The sequence below is a fragment of the Ranitomeya variabilis genome, chromosome 6 (genome assembly GCF_051348905.1).
Source record: "Ranitomeya variabilis isolate aRanVar5 chromosome 6, aRanVar5.hap1, whole genome shotgun sequence".
In the NCBI taxonomy this organism is placed as follows: Eukaryota; Metazoa; Chordata; class Amphibia; order Anura; family Dendrobatidae; genus Ranitomeya; species Ranitomeya variabilis.
In genome coordinates, this window is record NC_135237.1 from 514,972,074 (window position 1) to 514,994,143 (window position 22,070).

The window sequence follows — 22,070 nt, forward strand, 5'->3', positions numbered from 1 at the left end:
AGCAGACGGCAAGGGACCTGACGGACATCAGATGGTGAGTATGTACGGTTGTTTTTTTTTACTTTTACGCTGGTAACCAGGGTAAACATCGGGTTACTAAGCGCGGCCCTGCGCTTAGTAACCCAATGTTTACCCTGGTTACAAGCGAACGCATCGCTGGATCGCTGTCACACACAACGATCCAGCGATGACAGCGGGAGATCCAGCGACGAAAGAAAGTTTCAAACGATCTGCTACGACGTACGATTCTCAGCAGGGTGTCTGATCGCTGCTGCGTGTCAGACACTACGATATCATAACGATATCGCTAGAACGTCACGAATCGTGCCGTCGTAGCGATAAAAATGCCACTGTGTGACGGTACCCTAAGACACGGAGACACTGCAGTGCACAGATGAATGGTGGCATGGCACCAACTATTGTTTGCGCTGGGCGGAATCGGCGACTCCTGAATAATCCCAGAGGAGCTGATCTACAGATACAGAGGAACAATGTGGAGGCCACCTGTAGCCCTGCAGATTACACACTTACATCATGAAGAAAGGACTTCATAGATCTGGAACAATAAAAGGTGGAGCAGATACATTGTGCATGTATTTATACACATAGCTCCTGAACATTGGAGCTTACTGTTGAAAATTTTGGCTTTCAGCAACGATCATTCAAGGGGGAACTGACACCAACAAACTGAGGTTATGTACATCAATATGTCAATATCAATCTCTAAAGGCCCCGTCTCACATAGCGAGATCGCTAGCGAGATCGCTGCTGAGTCACAAGTTTTGTGACGCAACAGCGACCTCCATAGCGATCTCGCTATGTGTGACACGTACCAGCGATCAGGCCCCTGCTGCGAGATCGCTGGTCGTGTCGGAATGGCCTGGACCTTTTTTTGGTCATTGAGGCCCCGCTGACATCGCTGAATCGGTGTGTGTGACACCGATCCAGCGATGTCTTCACTGGTAACCAGGGTAAACATCGGGTTACTAAGTGCAGGGCCGCGCTTAGTAACCCGATGTTTACCCTGGTTACCAGCGTAAATGTAAAAAAAAAAAAACAGTACATACTCACCATCTGATGTCCGTCAGGTCCCTTGCCGTCTGCTTCCTGCTCTCACTGACTGCCGGCCGTACACTGAGAAGTGAGAGCACAGCAGTGACGTCACCGCTGCGCTCTGCTCTTGCTGTACGGCCGGATCTCAGTCAGAGCAGGAAGCAGACGGCAAGGGACCTGGACACCGAAAGGCGAGTATGTACTGTTTGTTTTTTTTGGTAACCAGGGTAAACATCGGGTTACTAAGCGCGGCCCTGCGCTTAGTAACCCGATGTTTACCCTGGTTACCCGGGTGCTGCAGGGGGACTTCGGCATCGTTAAAGACAGTTTCAACGATGCCGAAGTCGTTCCCCTGATCGTTGGTCGCTGGAGAGAGCTGTCTGTGTGACAGCTCCCCAGCGACCACACAACGACTTACCAACGATCACGGCCAGGTCGTATCGCTGGTCGTGATCGTTGGTAAATCGCTTAGTGAGACGGGGCCTTAACATTCAACAGTCCTTGCAACCACTGGTGGACACAGACAGACAATGGCCCCATGTGCAAGAGCGAACAGTATATTGTCCCTTTGCGTTTATCAACTCATCATAATGCTCAATTTGACCAGTTTTTGTGGTGGAAATAGACCCCATTATGTCTTGGGCATCTGTGTGGCTACACAGGTTACATCAATGCAAAACCAATAATAAAAGGCTCGCACCCACTTTCCAAGAGGGAGGGTGCACAAGAAAGTAGAACGGGTAAGTGCTAATAATACATGGAAATCATATATAGAGAAAGCACCACAACAACCAAAATCATAAATATATCAAAATAATTTTTTTATTCATAAACATAATAAAAAACAACAGACAAAAAGACTTTGTAGGGATGTGACAGAGGTAAGCCAAATTAAGGTGGCACCATGGGAAGAGCCAGATACCCTCAGGTACATATAGGATAAAACTATTTGCTCATAAAAATACATAAATATAATATGCGAAACAAAGTATTAATTAGTAGAACTTAACACGTGGTATAATCAAAACATGATAAACCCAGGAGGGCTGTGTGCCACAACTGGAAAAAGAGCAAGGAGTAGCTAAACACAAAGATGACATGTAAACATTACCTGAGCGGTATCTGGAGCTGGTGTCTGTTGTTTTTTATTATGTTTATGAATAAGAAAATTCTTTTGATATATTTATGATTTTGGTTGTTGTGGTGCTTTCTCTATATATGATTTCCAGGTTACATCAATGGTATGTCCGCCCTTGCTCAGCACAAGTCTGCAGCTGTTGCATTCTTTAACACTTCTTTACAAAAGCTAAGGGTACTGTCACACAGTGGCATTTTCATCGCTACGACGGCACGATTCGTGACGTTGCAGCGTCGTTTGATTATCGCTCCAGCGTCGTAGACTGCGGTCACACGTTGCAATACACGGCGCTGGAGCGATAATTTCATGACGTATTTGCGATGTAGAAGCCGTTGGTTACTGTGCGCACATCGTATACAACCTGTGTCACACGATGCAATCATGCCGCCACAGCGGGACACTAGACGACGAAAGAAAGTTTCAAACGATCTGCTACGACGTACGATTCTCAGCGGGGATCCAGATCGCAGTAGCGTGTCAGACACAACGATATCGTAACGATATCGCTAGAACGTCACGAATCGTGCCGTCGTAGCGATGAAAATGCCACTGTGTGACGGTACCCTAAGTCTTAGTCCATTAGTTTCAGCCTCTTCATCACCCTGGGACGTCTCTTTGTGCAGAGAATGGTTTTGTAAAAAAATATCCACAATCATGTCTTCATTTTGCTAGTACTATAAGTCTAGAAGTATTTCTTCCAAAAAATCCATGCAAAAATTTAATTTCACATCAATATGTTTGGCTCCTTGGCTAGCCATTTCCATCAGTGCGAGTGCCAGACATCCTTGGTTGTGAGTCATAGATTTCACTTCTTCCTCTCCTGCTTTTATCCATTTACTGGCTTCTCTTTTTGGGAGCTGAGTTATATGTGCCAAATTTATGGGTTAATAAGCAATACATTGACTATGCTTTTTTTGTAGCAGAGAAATACCGGTGATTCACCTTTGTTTTCTCTTGTCAGTTCTTTATCTGGGTTTGATTGTATCTGGTCACTTGTAGTACTTGGGCTTGTGCTAACTTCACCCATTTGTTCAGGAGTTGGCCGGCTTTAGAAAAAGGTATGAAAAATCCTATTAATATCCAGAAATAAAAGTGATAATATTCATCGTTGTGTCTTCCGTATTTACGTTCTTTACATCTGTGTGTCTTACATCAGCATTAAGTAAAATTTACAAGCATAGATACAGTTTCCTAGGATTATCATTACAGGGTCCAATTTTTTTGTGTACAGACCAGAGTCTCACCTGTTCCTTGTCTACCTTGACATTCGCTAACAGCCACTTTCCATCCAGACTTTTCACATTGTAATTTTATAGCTTTGCTGTGATTCACTTTATAGATAAGTCGTCCTTCTGGACAGGGAAACATACAACACGTCCTTTACTGGAAAGGCTAAATTCTGTCAAATTTTATGGGGGCACATTGAGACTGCATTTTTCCTGCTTCTATCAGCAAGATCCATTTCATTATTACTTGAGTCAAGTTCTTTGTGCTGTTTGTGGCATCTGTAACTCGCCCTGGAGACCTTCTTCTGTGACCTTGCACCTATTACTTTAGGAGCGATTCCACTGTCACTGGAGTCCTGCACAAGTTCCTGTCTTCTCTGGTATTAAGGTACCGTCACATTAAGCGACACTGCAGTGATATAGACAACGATGCCGATCGCTGCAGCGTCGCTGTTTCGTCGTTGTGTGGTCGCTGGAGAGCTGTCACACAGACAGCTCTCCAGCGACCAACGATGCCGAAGTCCCCGGGTAACCAGGGTAAACATCGGGTTACTTAAGGTACCGTCACATTAAGCGACGCTGCAGCGATATAGACAATGATGCCGATCGCTGCAGCATCGCTGTTTCGTCGTTGTGTGGTCGCTGGAGAGCTGTCACACAGACAGCTCTCCAGCGACCAACGATGCCGAAGTCCCCGGGTAACCAGGGTAAACATCGGGTTACTAAGCGCAGGGCCGCGCTTAGTAACCCGTGTTTACCCTGGTTACCAGTGTAAATGTAAAAAAAACCCGAACACTACATACTCACATTCCGGTGCCTGTCACGTCCCCCGGCGTCCGCTTCCCTGCACTGTGTAAGCGCTGGCCCTAAAGCAGAGCGGTGACGTCACCGCTGTGCTTTGCTTTACGGCCAGCACTGACACATTCAGTGCAGGAAGCTCTGAGCAGCAGCGCGGAAGCCGGGGGACGTGACAGACATCAGAAGGTGAGTATGTACTGGTTTTTTTTTACTTTTACAATGGTAACCAGGGTAAATATCGGGTTACTAAGCGCGGCCCTGCGCTTAGTAACCCGATATTTACCCTGGTTACCATTGTAAAACATTGCTGGCATCGTTGCTTTTGCTGTCAAACACAACGATACACGCCGATCTGACGACCAAATAAAGTTCTGAACTTTCAGCTATGACCAAAGATATCACAGCAGGATCCAGATCGCTGCTGCGTGTCAAACACAACGATATCGCTATCCAGGATGCTGCAACGTCACGGATCGCTATCGTTATCGTTGGAAAGTTGGTCAGTGTGAAGGTACCTTAAGCGCAGGGCCGCGCTTCGTAACCCGATGTTTACCCTGGTTACCAGTGTAAATGTAAAAAAAAACAAACACTACATACTCACATTCCGGTGCCTGTCACGTCCCCCGGCGTCCGCTTCCCTGCACTGTGTAAGCGCTGGCCCTAAAGCAGAGCGGTGACGTCACCGCTGTGCCTTGCTTTACGGCCGGCACTGACACATTCAGTGCAGGAAGCTCTGAGCAGCAGCGCGGATGCCGGGGGACGTGACAGACATCAGAAGGTGAGTATGTACTGTTTTTTTTTTTTACTTTTACAATGGTAACCAGGGTAAATATCGGGTTACTAAGCGCGGCCCTGCACTTAGTAACCCGATATTTACCCTGGTTACCATTGTAAAACATCGCTGGCATCGTTGCTTTTGCTGTCAAACACAACGATACACGCCGATCTGACGACCAAATAAAGTTCTGAACTTTCAGTTGGTCAGTGTGAAGGTACCTTTAAACTACTAACCTGGTCTTGATATATTCCAGTCTTAGTCCTTGCCTTTACAGTGTTCCTTATGTGTCAGGTAATTCCAGTATATTCTAGTAAGTCCAGTATAAATATGACTTTCTTTTGTGCACTTAAAATTTTATTTCTATGTATGAAAAATGTTAAAATAAAGATCAAAGTTTTATAAAAATGAAAATTTTGCAACATTTTCCTTGTGAGAAAAAGGCAACCACGCCGGGTGTGGATATGATTATAGCTATTAACGGAAAAAATGAACTAGTTATGGTTCTCAGAACGTGATGCAACATTTTTTTTTATTAATATTAAAATTACGTTGTAAAAATATTATAGTAATTGTGTATCACTTTAATCGTATCCCACTGTACTATAAAACTATACAAATGTTAATTTCATATGCCGAATGCTGTAAGAAAAAAATAGGAAAACTATACCAGAATTGCTGGGGTTTTTTTTGCTCAAGCCTCACAAAAAAATGAAATAAAAAGTGATCAAAAAGTCATACATGGCTAAAAATGGATCTAGTAAAAACTATAGAATGGCCTGCAAAAAAATAAGCTCTTATACAACTCTGCCAGCTGAAAAGTAAAAAAAAGAAAAGAAAAAAAAAGAGTTTCAGAACACAGAAAACCATTGCAAAAAAAACATTTAAAAGAAATTATTTTTTGTGTGGAAAAAACCCCATAAAAAATGATATAAATTGAGTTTTGTCATTATTACATTCACCTGCTGGATAAAGTTGACATGTCAATTAAATTGAATCGTGAACAGAGTTAAAAAAAAGAAAAGGAAAACAAAAGTCAGAATTGCTGTTTTATTTCTAAATTTCACTTCTCAAAGAGTGCAATAAAATGCAATAATGGGCGATCAAAACATCCCAAAATGGTATCATTAAAAATGTTAGCTTCGCGCACAAAAAGTAAGCCCTCACACGGCCCCAGATACCAAAAAATGGAGACACTACAGGTCTAAATATTACTTAAATGCATGTATTTTTTCCCCAAAAATCATTTTTGTAATTTGGCTTGATTAATAAACATTATTAATCAAGCCAAATTACAAAAATGATTTTTATTATCATGATTTTATTATTATGAATTATTGTGATTTTTTATTGTTCTCTGTGGTGCACTGTCTATTGTTTGCAGCAGATTGAGTAAACTGAGGATCCATCAGTGAGCTCATTCTGATGTTCAATTTGGAGAGTTTCTGAGGCTATGTGCACACGTTGCAGATTTTGATGTGGATCCGCAGCGCTTTTGGACTCGCGGAATTGCATGAAATCCACAATGTAGTTCACAAGCAATGTTAGTCAATGTGAAATTGAGAATTGTTGTGCACATGCTGCGGAAAAAAAACGCGCAGATTTTCAGCATTTTATTTTCCGCAGCATGTCAATTCTTGTTGTGGATCTGCAGAGTTTCTGCACCCATTGACTTCCATTGTGTCAGGCCAATCCGCAGCAAAACCGCAGGTTTAAAAAAGATCTGCGGTTTTGCTGCCGATGTGCCTGCGAGAAACGCTGCAGATTGGGAGGGGGAAGAGTGTGTGGGCGGAGACTGTGTGTGGGCGGAGAAGACTTGCGTGTCTGTGTGCGGGTGTCTGTGTGTATGTGTGGGTGTGCGGGGCTGTGTGATTGTGTGGGGCTGTGTGTAGGCAGGCATCGTCCAATGGATTACTAGTCCCATCCGGCTATGCATGCTACAGTGACAGCTAGCCGGATGATGGGACAGTGGTAGTCCCATCATCTGGCTACTATGTTCAAGTGTAAAAAAAAAAAAAAAGTGCATACACACATTCAGTACATATAGTACATACAACATACAGTACATACTCACCAATCATTTAGTCCCCTAAACCCCCGATCACCTGGAAACAAATAAAAATAATAAACCAACAGTATGTTTCCTGATCCGGTGTAATCCATTTAGTAATGAGTGCCCCATGATGATCTCCCGTTGAGAGCTGTCACATCGGCAGATGTGACTGCTCTCCAGGGGCTCCGGTGATACAGTGACTGGAGGTAATCCTCCTCACTGTATCACTCCGCCGTCAGAGGTCGCTGTCACTTGCGGCACCGCTACATGGGAAAATTCTCACGCAGCGTTGCCTTAAAGTGATCGCCTGTACTCAGGTAACCTCTTCAGTGATGCACTGCAGGAGCCATTGTCTCCTGTCAGTGGGTCACTGGAGGCCTATAGAGCTGTCACATCTCCTGATGTGACTGCTCTATAGGGGAGATCATCGTGGGACACTCGTTATTAAATGGACTACATCGGACCAGTGAGTGTGTTGGTTTATTATTTAAATTTTTTTTTTCAACAAATCGAGGGTGTCACATGGATTGGCAGAACAATTAAGATGGTAAAACTGTGTAGTGTTTTATTGCATTAAAATACTTTATTCTGGCTGTGCTTTGTTTATTTATCCCTTTCACAACTATAGGATTAGTAATGGATATGGGTCTTATTGACGCCTCTCCATTACTAAGCCAGCTTGATGTCACCTTACAATTCAAAGGTGGCAACCCCCAACTATTACCCCATATGCCACCCGTACAGGACAGTGAGAAGAGAGAGGCTAAGTGCTGGAATTGGCGCATCTTAGTCATGCACCATTACTGGGGTGGCTGTGTGCTGGTGTTTGTAGCTGGGGGGGGGGGGTTGAGCAATATCCATGGCCCTTTCCTAGGCTATGAATATCAGCCCGCAGCTGTCTTTATAACCTTTTCTGGCTATTAATTATAGGGGGAACCTACGTTGTTTTTTTATATTTTAATAGCCAGTAAAGGCTAAATATACAGCTGCGAACTGATATTCATAGCCTTGGAAGATCCATGGGCATTACCACCTTCCCAGGTTGCAAATATCGGCCCCCAATCGCTGGCTTTCCCTCTCTGGCACAGAAAATTGCATGGGAGCCCACGCCATGTTTGTTTTCAAATTTTTTTTTATTAAACAGATATTGCATTTAAGGTTGGGGTCACACTTGCGAGAAACTCTCTTGAGTCTCTCGCATCAATATCTGGCACTGCTGCTGACATTCTGGACCGGAGCGTTCGGCTGCATGTATTTCTATACAGCTGAACGCTTCGGTCCGAGGCCCGACGGCACAGCCGGGTATTGATGTGCGAGACTCGTGCGAGTTTCTCGCAAGTGTGACCCCGGCCTAGAGCAGATTTTGTGTGTGTGTGTGTGTGTCTTTATTTAACTCTTTATGTACCATTTTATTATGTTTAGTACTAAACATCGGGCTTGGTATTATCTATCTATCAATCTATCTATCATCTATCTATTATCTATAGATCTATCTATCATCTATTTATTATCTATCATCTATCTATTATTTATCTATCTTTCTGTGTGTGTAAACATTATTCTTCAATGGAGTATGTAAATGAAGAGATCGGACAAGAAATAACATCACAATTATTTTTTATTTTATTTTTGTTAAATAATAGATCTTTATTTAGCTTACAAAAACGCATACAAATCTGCATGAAAATAAGCATCAAAAACGCATCAAATCCGCGCGAGTTTTCTGCCAAGAGATGCAGAATCTGCTCAGAAAATTCCACAGGCGAATCTGCAACGTGTGCACATAGCCTAACTGTTTTATCAGACTTTCTCTGATTTCTTACACAGATCCCACAGCAGAAGGTGCGGAGATGCAAAGAGTCTGTAAAAGCCAACATTTTTAATGAAACCCAATTGCAAAAATGTTTTTTGAGCTACAAATACACGACTTTAACTGAAAAAGAAAACAAAATAATGTGTGGAGTTAGATGACCCCTTTTGCTTTTGTGTTTATTGTTTGCCTTGTATTGTAGTAAAATGACTGATCCTGAGCGGAGCGACGCATCGTCCTCTCCCAGCACAGGTCGGGCCCCGTGGTAGAGACACTGCAAGTCATTAGTGTATGACCGTCAGCTGATAACAGAGAGCAATGCCTCAGAGACGGGATGTAACGCTGCTGCCCACGCTGCTCGTCGCCTCCATGACTTTATTCGGTGAGTTCCACAATATCCCGCTGCGTCCGATAATGGATCGGATGTTTCTTCATGTCCTATAAGATATCATGGAGAAGTAAAGACCCGTTTATTTCTAGAGATTTTAGGGGCTCCCCAACCTGATCCATGAATACAATGCAAGCCGCACAATGGTAAATGACACAGACAGATGGAAAATGTGACTACACGACAATGACGTCGTAGAGGTAATTCAGGATCAGTGGAAAGCTGGGTGGCGACCCCTCCAGGTCATGTAATAGGGTCTGTAGCCACGCACAGGGGACCAGATATAGGGTCACAGCCCCGTGATTGCTTGTTGTTTAGTCCATATATCGAGCCCCCTGCAGGAAGTGATTTTCGTGTAGCGGATTGTTCCTCGTGATCCCGGCGCTCGATGCATTTCACCCACATGTGAGGCGCACACGGACAGGAAATCCGGACGTCCTGCTGTCTGTTCCGAGGCTTCTTCTTCTGGCAGCGGTTTCCTTCTCTTGTAGTCAGGAAGGTCTCACAGTTGTATAGTGTATCTGGGTATCCGCACGGCTCCCCGCCGCAGCAAGGCACAGAATAGACATGATGGGGGTCGCGAGTTTCCAGAATTATGTCCGATCCAGGTGTGTGGAATCCTGGGAGAGATATTGGGATGACTTCCCCTTATCGTAGATGGAAATAAACAGAGAAAACTTCAGAAAACTGCAAAAAAGCAACCATATTATTGTGCAAAAATAGCAACATCATACCATGCATAACTACCAGTGCCATATAGGAAATAAATAACAGTGCCATATAGTGTATATATAACAGTACCATACACTCACTGGCCACTTTATTAGGTACACCTGTCCAACTTCTTGTTAACACTTAATTTCTAATCAGCCAATCACATGGCGGCAACTCAGTGCATTTAGGCATGTAGACACATGGTCAAGACAATCTCCTGCAGTTCAAACCGAGCATCAGTATGGGGAAGAAAGGTGATTTGAGTGCCTTTGAACGTGGCATGGTTGTTGGTGCCAGAAGGGCTGGTCTGAGTATTTCAGAAACTGCTGATCTACTGGGATTTTCACGCACAACCATCTCTAGGGTTTACAGAGAATGGTCCGAAAAAGAAAAAAAATCCAGTGAGCGGCAGTTCTGTGGGCGGAAATGCCTTGTTGATGCCAGAGGTCAGAGGAGAATGGGCAGACTGGTTCGAGCTGATAGAAAGGCAACAGTGACTCAAATCGCCACCCGTTACAACCAAGGTAGGCCTAAGAGCATCTCTGAATGCACAGTGCGTCGAACTTTGAGGCAGATGGGCTACAGCAGCAGAAGACCACACCGGGTACCACTCCTTTCAGCTAAGAACAGGAAACTGAGGCTACAATTTGTACAAGCTCATCGAAATTGGACAGTAGAAGATTGGAAAAACGTTGCTTGGTCTGATGAGTCTCGATTTCTGCTGCGACATTCGGATGGTAGGGTCAGAATTTGGCGTAAACAACATGAAAGCATGGATCCATCCTGCCTTGTATGGAGCATCTTTGGGATGTGCAGCCGACAAATCTGCGCCAACTGTGTGATGCCATCATGTCAATATGGACCAAAATCTCTGAGGAATGCTTCCAGCACCTTGTTGAATCTATGCCACGAAGAATTGAGGCAGTTCTGAAGGCAAAAGGGGGTCCAACCCGTTACTAGCATGGTGTACCTAATAAAGTGGCCGGTGAGTGTATAGTGCATATATACTGTAACAATGCCATATAGTGCACATATAACAGTGCCATATAGTGCACATATAACAGTGCCATATAGTGCACATATAACAGTGCCATATAGTGCATATATAACAGTGCCATATAGTGCATATATAACAGTGCCATATAGTGCATATATACAGTAACAGTGCCATATAGTGCATATATAACAGTGCCATATAGTGCATATATAACAGTGCTATGTAGTGCATGAACAACAGTGCCATATAGAGTATATATAAAAGTGCCATTTACTGCATATATAATAGTACCATATAGTGCATCCATATAGTGCATATATTGTAGTGCTATATAGTGCATGAATAATAGTGCCATATAGTGCATGTATGACAGTGCCATATAGAGCATATATAATAGTGCACATATAACAGTGCCGTATACTGCATATATAACAGTGTCATACAGTGTACATATAACAGTGCCATATAGTGCACATATAACAGTATCATATAGTGCATATATAACAGTGCCATATAGTGCATATATAACAGTGTCATACAGTGTACATATAACAGTGCCATATAGTGCACATATAACAGTATCATATAGTGCATATATAACAGTGCCATATAGTGCATATATAACAGTGTCATACAGTGTACATATAACAGTGCCATATAGTGCACATATAAGAGTATCATATAGTGCATATATAACAGTGCCATATACTGCATATATAACAGTGTCATACTGTGTACATATAACAGTGCCATATAGTGCATATATAACAGTGCCATATAGTGCATATATAACAATGCCATATAGTACATATATAACAGTGCTATACAGGATATAAATATGCCCAGATAACAGAGTTTTCAGTGTCTAAATACAAGTTCCATACAGTATGATAACCACAGCTTCATGAGAAAAATGCCCAATTATTAGTCATATAGAATCAATAATAAATTATGTCAAATGGGCCATATCAGACATGTCTGTGGGAAAATCGCAAAGGAATATTACACTACCATAGAAAAAATGCGATCAAAAATTCCCAACTAAGTATAATGAAAGATAATATAAATACTTTATTATAATCACATATAAAACATGGTATTACAGGTCAGGGAGGGAAGTATGAAAAAACAAACACAGAACATAATGTGCACTAGGAAACGGTCAGGGGTACAAGCATGTGGACACATGCTTGTACCCCTGACCGTTTCCTAGTGCACATTATGTTCTGTGTTTGTTTTTTCATACTTCCCTCCCTGACCTGTAATACCATGTTTTATATGTGATTATAATAAAGTATTTATATTATCTTTCATTATACTTAGTTGGGAATTTTTGATCACATTTTTTCTATGGTAGTGTAAAGTTCCATACAGTGCATAGATGATTGCTCCATATGATCTGCCAGTTTTGATCAAATCAGGAAGATGATCTATAGGAGACAACAGCACACAACCGATGGCTGTTATGTTTTTATTACAACCACTGATATAAGAAAAATAGGAATAGCTTCTTACATTACATTACCTAAGAGAGAAGCTATTGTAATTGGCGAAAGAAAGTATTTACAAGTCATGAATGATGACTCCTGCAGAGGTTTCTTATGGGTTCCGCAGAAGTCCTTAACCAGCTCTGTCCAATTAACTAGACTTTAAAAAAAAAAACCTTAACCCACAGACACCTCTACATCAGACACAACACCCTGTGTTACTGCTTTTATGAATAACACTTGTAAAGCTAATACAAAATTGTTAAAGATATATAGGTTTATTTAATTGTCTAAATAATAATCATGGTATAAAATATTTTACCATAGCACATATAATATGGTAATACTACCTCCGAATAACAATGCTATGTAATGTTCCGTAACAACACCATGTGGTGCCCATGCCACACAGTGCCCAAATATTACCATAGTGTGCCTAATAGTCCTGATGAGTGGCACAGTCTCTGCTGGAGCCAAACGTGTCCCCAGGAAAGCACTCGATGGAGACTATGGTGGCAGACCTCATGGCTTTGGTACCAGGATCTGGTTGCCCTCGTTGAGGTCACCCACGTGTAGCATGGAGTAATGCACTCATCGATGGTGGATACCAGGTAGTTGCCCTATGTACCTCTCCTATAATCCCACCTGTGCCTCAGGGTAGTTAACTAATCTATTGCCGGTGGGCACCATTGAGGTTCTGCCCGGGGTCGGGAATCTCACAGGACTTTCTTCTTTCTTGGTTTAGGTTTTCTGCTGGTCTGGGCACAGAGCGACACCATAGAACTGACTACGACCAGTTGGAACCAGGGAAGTCCGATGTCACCAGCAGGGTTCAATATAGCGACCGGAGGGAACGTCTCTATTGACCTCCCACACCGACACAGCACCAGTATGGTGCCAATGGTCACCACTTCTGCACAAGATACTGCACTGAATATGGACAAAGCACCAACTTCAACCGCCAGCCTGAACAGTGCCACAATACCGCTGCCAACTGCCCCGACTACAAACACCAGAAGTGCCAAGGAGCCGGCGGCTATAACTGATGACACGAAAACCCTCACACCTGGCAACCTAGGAAATACAGGCAGCAGCAACACCATTCCGAGGGAAATAGCGGGATCCAGAGCAGCCTCCAATTCCTCAGGTGAGAGGAGCTATCACTGTGTCATCTGTAGTGTTACATAGGACTGCCGGTGACATCTACTACATTATCTGTACTTAGAATCCTAGAATGTTAAAGTTGGAAGGGACCTCCATGGTCATCGTATCCAACCTCCGCTCAATGCAGGAGTCACTAAACCATCTAAGACAGATGTCTGTTCAGTCTCTGTTTAAAGACTTCCATTGAAGGAGAACTCACCACCTCTCGTGGTCGCCTGTTCCACTCATTGATCACTCTCACTGTCAAAAAGTTTTTCTAATATCTAACCCGTATCTTCTCCCTTTCAGATTCATTCCATTGCTTCTTGTGTTTCCATGTGCAAATGAGAATAATGATGAGCCCTCTACACTGTGACATGCCCTCAGATATTTGTAGACCGCTATTAAGTCTCCTCTTAGCCTTCTTTTTTGCAAGCTAAACATTCCCAGATCCTTTAACCGTTCCTTGTAGTACATACTTTGCAGTCCGATCACCATCCTGATAGCTCTTCTGTGAACTTGCTCCAGTTTTTCAATCTTTTTTACAATGTGGTTCCCAGAACTGGACACAATATTCCAGATGAGGCCTGACCAAGGAGGAATAGAGGGGATAATTACCTCACGTGATCTAGACTCTGTGCTTTTCTTTATACATCCGAGAACTGTGTTTGCCTTTTTTGCTGCTACATCACACTGTTGACTCATGTGCAGTCTGTGATCTATTAATATACCCAAGTCTTTTTCACATGTGCTGTTACTTAGGGTACTGTCACACAGTGGCACTTTGATCGCTCCGACGGCACGATCCGTGACGTTGCAGCATCGCTTGATTATCGCTCCAGCGTCGTAGACTGCGGTCACACTTTGCAATGCACGGCGCTGGAGCGATAATTTCATGACGTAGTTGTGATGTAGAAGTCATACGGGACATTGGGAATATCGTGCACACCTTTGTTACACGCTGCGATCATGCCGCCACAGCGGGACACTTGACGACGAAATAAAGTTTCAAACGATTTGCCACGACGTACGATTCTCAGCGGGGTCCCTGATCGCAGTAGCGTGTCAGACACAGCGATATCGTAACTATATCGCTGGAACGTCACGGATCGTGCCGTTGTAGCGACCAAAGTGCCACTGTGTGACAGTACCCTTAGTTCTATTCCTTCCATTCTGTAGATGTAATTTTTGTTTTTCTTGCCCATATGTAGAATCTTGCATTTCTTCCTGTTAAATACCATTATATTAATTGCTGCCCATTGTACAAGCTTATCTAGATTCTTCTGAATTCTCTCTGTGTCTTCTCTAGTGCAAGCTATTCCTCCTAGCTTTACATGATTTGCAAATTTGATTAGTTTACCTTCAGTTCCCTTATCTAGATCATCTATAAAAATGTTGAACAGCACTGGGGCCAGGACCGAGCGTTGTGGTACCCCACTTGAAACACTTTTCCAATTGGATGTGCAACCATTTATTAACACTCTTTGAGTATTATCACTGAGCCAGTTCTGAATCCACTTAACCATAGCTTTCTCAATCCCATACTTGGTCATTTTTTCAATAAAGATAGTATGAGATACTTTATCAAATGCTTTGCTGAAGTCGAGATATACTATATCTACCTCATTTCCCTGAGCCACCCAGTCAGTGATTCCATCATAGAAGAAAATTAAATTAGTCTGGCATGACTTGTTTACTACAAACCCATGCTGGCTCTGGTTAATTACTGTTTTCTTATCCAAGCACTTACATATATGCTGTTTATTAATTTGTTCAAAAATCTTTCCTGGTATAGAAGTAATGCTCACACCTATAATTATCCTGGCTCCGTTTTCTTTCCATTTTTGAAGATAGGGACAACATTTACCATTCTCAAATCTTTTGGGACTTCTCCTGTTCTCCAGGATTTTTCAAAGATTCTGGCAAGTGGTTCAGAAATTTCCTCTGCTAACTCTTTCAGTACCTTAGGAAGTAATTCATCTGGACCAGGAGATTTAAATTCATGTAAATTAGCTCAGTGTTCCCTCATCATCTCTCTGTTTCTGGATAGTGTGGATTATTTTATTCATTTGATGACACCGTGAAGATCAGTTGATGTTGCATTTGCTTTCTTAGGCTATGTGCACACTTTGCGACGTCCTCTGCGGGTTCTCCCGCAGTGGATTTGATAAATCTGCAGGGCAAAACCCTGCGGTTATCCCTGCAGATTTATCGCGGTTTGTTTTGCAGTTTCCGCTGCGGGTTTACTCAGGGCCGTATTTGCCATTAGGCACTGGAGGGCAGGTGCCTGGGGCGGCAGCATGCTGGGGGGGCGGCACCCGAGCAAGGTGTTTTTTTTGTTTGTTTTTTTTTAAATTTTAGTTCGTGTTCTTAGTCTGGGGTCGGCTCGCCCACCCACCTCGGCTCGCCCACCCACCTCGGCTCAGTCAGTCTTCAGAGCGGAGATGTTGCAGGGACGAGTCATGTGACCTGCCTGTGTCACGTGGTTCCTAGTTCTCCTCAACACCTAGCAGGAGCTGCTCCGGTTCACTGCAGATGCAGCCAGGCTCCCTGCTCTGCCGGGTGACCTCCAGCAGGTCAGTGCTGTGTGTCCGGTCTGACTCCTCAGTCCGCTGCAGCTGGTGTGGGGGAAGGGGGGCGGACTGCACAACTTGTTTTACTTATTAGAATGGGAGGCAGACTTTGTGCTGGGAGTTTTAGAAGCTACAGGTGGGATATGCAGCCCCCAGTCTCTGGGGCAGGGGTTACTTACTAGCTTATAGCTGTGCAGCTTGAGTGGAACTACAGGTCCCAGCACACACTGCAGAGCCGCAGCTTAGTGGATGGTGCAAATCGGCTCCGTGCATTAGAAACCTAGTGAGAAGCCTATGGTCTTACTAAATGTAACACAGAATTACTACACAATGTGACTGATCTCCAGGTGTCAAGACTTGTGCAAAATTGTTACTAGGAGACCGGACAGCGGCGGCATCAGTATGGATGTAGCAGAGCAGAGGCGGCATCAGTATGGATGTAGCAGAGCAGAGGCGGCATCAGTATGGATGTAGTGGAGCAGAGGCGGCATCAGTATGGATGTAGCAGAGCAGAGGCGGCATCAGTATGGATGTAGCAGAGCAGAGGCGGCATCAGTATGGATGTAGCGGAGCAGAGGCTGCATCAGTATGGATGTAGCAGAGCAGAGGCGGCATCAGTATGGATGTAGCAGAGCAGAGGCAGCATCAGTATGGATGTAGCAGAGCAGAGGCGGCATCAGTATGGATGTAGCAGAGCAGAGGCGGCATCAGTATGGATGTAGCAGAGCAGAGGCGGCATCAGTATGGATGTAGCGGAGCAGAGGCTGCATCAGTATGGATGTAGCAGAGCAGAGGCGGCATCAGTATGGATGTAGCAGAGCAGAGGCAGCATCAGTATGGATGTAGCGGAGCAGAGGCGGCATCAGTATGGATGTAGCAGAGCAGAGGCGGCATCAGTATGGCCGTAGCAGAGCTGAGGGAGTCGTGTGTTATCTGGGGGAATCGTACTATTGTGGTTTCTTATATACCACATTTATTGGGCATCAGACGCCTCTGCTCACATTACGTCTTGTACTAATGTCCCATCATGCTCCTCTGCTCACATTACGTCTTGTACTAATGTCCCATCATGCTCCTCTGCTCACATTACGTCTTGTACTAATGTCCCATCATGCTCCTCTGCGATGTTCTGGCATTAACCCGGGGGCTGCTGGTCTAATACACAGCACATACAGGGCAGCATGACCGCTTCAGCTCTGCTACATCTGATGGCTTACAGTTATGTGCAGCTATCCGCCTCTGATGTGTCCCATCTCCCCCCTCTAAAAGAGGACGGGGCTCAGCAGTTAGTGGAACTACAAGTCTAAGAATCTCCTTTATCAACACAATCGGACTTGTTTGATTATATTAACCCCTTCATGACTGGAGCTTTTTTCGTTTTCCACTCCCCTTCTTCCCAAAGCGATAACTTTTTTACTTTTCCGTCAATATGGCCATGTGAGGGCTTATTTTTTGTGGGACGAGTGTACATTTGAAAGACACCATTGGTTTTACCATATTGTTTACTCGAAAATGGGAAAAAAAAGTACATGTGCAGTGAAATTGCAAAAGTGCTATCTCACCAAGAATTTGCGCCATTTCCGAGACCCGTAGCGTCTCCATTTTTCATGATCTGGGGTCGGGTGAGGGCTTATTTTTTGCGTGCCGAGCTGACGTTTTTAGTGATACCACATTTGTGCAGATACAATCTTTTTATCGCCCATTATTGCATTTTAATGCAATGTCGCGGCAACCAGAAAAAGTAATTCTAGTGTTTTGATTTTTTTTTTCCGTTATGCTGTTTAGCGATCGGGTTAATTCATTTTTTTTTTTTATTGATAGATCGGGTGATTCTGAACACAGCGTTACCAAATATGTGTAAGTTTGATTTTTATTTTGATTTGGGTGAAAGGGGGTGATTTAAACTTTTATGTTTTTTTATTTTTAATTTTTAAACACTTTTTTTTTTTTTTACTTTTGACATGCTTCAGTAGCCTCCATGGGAGGCTAGAAGCTGGCATAGTCTGATCGGCTCTGCTACATAAAGGTGATGCATAGATCGCTCCTATGTAGTAGAATTACAGCGTTGCTATGAGCGCCGACCACACAGTGGCACTTATAGCAATCCAGCATCAACAACCATAGAGGTCTCGAGGATACCTGAGGTTGTTATGGCAACGCAGCGCTGACCCCCCATCACGTGACGGGGTCAGCGCTGCAAGTATTTACGGCTGCGTGATGGAAGCTCTAGTTAAATGACCACTGTCAGCACGAAAAAAAATTAAAATATAGAGCTACATGGGCATATACATAGATTTGGCCTCATTCATTCCCTATGGGACTTGCGGACATGTGCAGCACTTGCGGTTTTGCACTTTTGGTGAGACAAAAAAATACCGCTAGCAGCGTTTTTTCCCCATTGCTGCAAGTACCGCATTTGCAGGATCACAGCAAAACTGCAAGTGCCGCACATGTATGCAAGTCCCATAGGGAATGAATGAGGCTGAACGCAGTGTTACCGTAAGTGATCCGTTATGCGGCAGATGCAGAAAAACTGCCGGATCTGCCGCAAATGGCAAAAATCGCTGATGTGAAAGTAGCATAAGTCACTGCCGACAGTCTCTGCATTAGTCATACTCACCAATGGGGAGGCAGCACGAAAAGTGCCTAGGGCAGCATAAACTCTAAATACGGCCCTGGGTTTACTCCTATACTATTGATGCTGCATATGCAGCAATATGCAGCATCAATAGTAATGTTAAAAATAATAAAACATGGTTATATACTCACCCTCTGACGTCCCGATCTCCTCGGCGCTGCACGCGGCGGTCCGGTTCCAAAGATGCTGTGCGAGAAGGACCTTCGTGACGTCACGGTCATGTGACCGCGACGTCACCGCAGGCCCTGCTCGCACACCAACCCTGAGACCGGACGGCCGCGTGCAGCGCTGAGAGGTGAGTATATCATTATTTTTTATTTTAATTCTTTTTTTTTTTTACACAAATATTATGGTTCCCAGGGCCTGGAGAGTCTCCTCTCCTCCACCCCGGGTACCATCTGCACATTATCCGCTTACTTCCCGCATCGTGGGCATAGCCCCATGTGGGAAGTAAGCGGATCAATGCTTTCCTATGTGTGCAGAATCGCAGCGATTCTGCACAAAGAAGTGACATGCTGCGGAATGTAAACCACTGCGTTTCTGCGCGGTTTTTCCCGCAGCATGTGCACAGCGGATTGCTGTTTCCATAGGGTTTACATGTAACTGTAAACGCTATGGAAACTGCTGCGGACCCGCAGCATCAAAATCGCCGCGGATCCGCGGTAAAACCCGCAAAGTGTGAACATGGCCTTAGAGAACACAGATGCAAAATAGGAATTTAAAGGTTTAGCTTCTCAACATCATTTTTTACCACTTCACCCTTTTCATCCTGTAAAAATCCTATAGCATCTTTGACTTTTCTTTTGCATTTGACATACCCCCAAATCCTTTTTTACTGCTTTTGGTCTTGTTCTCTCTTCTACACTTTGAAAGATAAAGTTAGCAGCAACAGAAGATAAGAAATGTCTGGACGCGACACTTTTGCCTGAGAGAGATTCCCAACAAATATCAGGATAGCTAAAATCTCCCATGATCACTATGTTGCACGTTTTTGAGAACAGAGACATCTGATGTAAAAAGAGGCTATCCATATCTATAGACAGTTTCTACAGAGCTACCAGTTTCTGAAGCTTGGATCTCTGCGAGATCTACATTTTAACATACAATGCAACAGCTCCTCCCTCCTGTTTCTAATAAATAAGTTGTAGCCTTCAAGGTTTGTGTATCATGCCACCAAGTTTCAGTGATGCCTATGATATCACTGTGTTATCTGTGGTGTTACATAGGACTGCAGGTGACATATGCTGCAGGGTGGGCCATTTATATGGATACACCTAAATAAAATGGGAATGGTTGGTGATATCAACTTCCTGTTTGTGGCACATTAGTATATGGGAGGGGGAAAACTTTTCAAGATGGGTGGTGACCATGGCAGCCATTTTAAAGTCAGCCATTTTGGATTCAATTTTATTTTTTTCAATGGGAAGAGGGTCATGTGACACATCAAACTTATTGAGAATTTCACAAGAAAAAGAGTGGTGTGCTTGGTTTTAACATAATTTTATTCTTTCATGAGTTATTTACAAGTTTATGACCACTTATAAAATGTGTTCAAAGTGCTGCCCATTGTGTTGGATTGTCAATGCAACCCTCTTCTCCCACTCCTGACACACTGATAGCAGCACCGCAGAAGAAATGCTAGCCCAGGCTTCCAGTATCCGTTGTTTCAGATGCTGCACATCTCGTATCTTCACAGCATAGACAATTGCAATTACATAGGACTGCAGGTGACATCTACTGCATTATATGTACTCAGAGAGTTATCACTGTGGCATCTGTGGTGTTACATAGGACTGCAGGTGACATCTACTACATTATCTGTACTCAGAGAGTTATCACTGTGGTATCTGTGGTGTTACATAGGACTGCAGGTGACATCTACTACATTATCTGTACTCAGAGAGTTATCACTGTGTTATCTGTGGTGTTACATAGGACTGCAGGCGACATCTACTACATTATCTGTACTCAGAGAGTTATCACTGTGTTATCTGTGGTGTTACATAGGACTGCAGGCGACATCTACTACATTATCTGTACTCAGAGAGTTATCACTGTGGTGTTACATAGGACTGCAGGTGACATCTACTACACTACCTGTACTCAGAGAGTTATCACTGTGGTATCTGTGGTGTTACATAGGACTGCAGGCGACAGCTACTAGGACTACATGTGACATCTGCTACATTATCTGTACTCAGTTATCACTGTGTTAGCTGTGGTGTTACATGGGACTGCAGGAGACATTTATGTGATTCTTTTTCTGATCTCTCTCAGTATTTTTACTCCTCTTGCTGCTGTTCGGCCAATTTCCCCTTTTTTATAATAATTGTGTTTAGATCTCCCTCTAGTGTTCATATCGAGAATAGCAGGAAATAATGATTTGTAGTGCGAAGTAAGTGGCGCTGCCTACAGTGTATAAAGCCTCTGATTTATAATAATTGAAGCCTAAGAAGAAATTACGCAGAAAGAAACTGTGGTATAGAAAACAATAATTTTATTAAATATATAAAATATGAATTACAGGTTTAAAAGTGAGTCAGCCAGTAGATAGCACCAAAACACATTTACTGGAGATGTGACTGCCCCAGGTTCCCATCAGCATGACATGCGCCGTCCACATGTGCATTACAACGGGCAACTTTTTAAAATCTCTGCTCTGTGGGTGACGTCAATCCCTCAGAAGAAGGCACGAAGCTGAAGCGCGCGTCGAGGTGTTGGTGCCACACCACAGCAGGAGGTATAAAGGTATAAACACCCTACTGTGTTGTGGTGCCATCTATTGGCTGGTTCACTTTTAAACCTGTCATTAATGTTTCCTACCTCTAATAAAGCGATTGTTTTCTATATCACTTGTTCTTTATGTAACATTTCTTCCCACTGTGCTGAACCTTGTATTATTGTTATCATTATTATATTAGGCACTCTAATCTTTTTGGATTTACTTTATATAGGATTTCTCTTATTTGTAACTTGATTGATTGTTTCAGTTTTGTTTATAATAATTGATGCTATTTGATGTCCTCCCAGGCCGTGTTTCTATAAATGTGAAGCTTCAGAGCAGCGCTCCCAAAGACGAAACAATACAAGTGTTTTTGAAAAAGGTAATTTTAGAAGTTAGGTTCGGCAAGCCTGATTTCTATCCTGATAATGCTCCAATCATATTTAGTGTGGTGTGGTACTATTACTGGAAGAAAGCAGCCATGATTTTTTTTATCTATCATTTTAAATTACAGTAGCATGGATTGCTAAGATGATGATGATGATGATAAAATAC

The 22,070-nt window shown here is 43.3% G+C and overlaps 1 protein-coding gene across 3 annotated transcripts in view; it reads left to right on the forward strand.

Annotated features, from left to right (window-relative positions):
- The window catches only part of LOC143782946 (uncharacterized), a 35,401-nt gene that overhangs the window by 8,357 nt on the left and 4,974 nt on the right, over positions 1 to 22,070 (forward strand). Inside the window, exons 1-5 of one of the 3 annotated variants that reach the window (XM_077270962.1) lie at positions 5,216 to 5,284; positions 9,056 to 9,235; positions 13,185 to 13,586; positions 17,977 to 18,012; positions 21,824 to 21,897. In XM_077270962.1, the coding sequence (XP_077127077.1) occupies positions 9,172 to 9,235; positions 13,185 to 13,586; positions 17,977 to 18,012; positions 21,824 to 21,897 (576 nt within the window). In that variant the 5' untranslated portion in view covers positions 5,216 to 5,284; positions 9,056 to 9,171. Of the gene's footprint in view, positions 1 to 5,215; positions 5,285 to 9,055; positions 9,236 to 13,184; positions 13,587 to 17,976; positions 18,013 to 21,823; positions 21,898 to 22,070 lie in introns of those variants that run through there. The other 2 variants (XM_077270961.1, XM_077270963.1) reach the window with 2 other exon arrangements.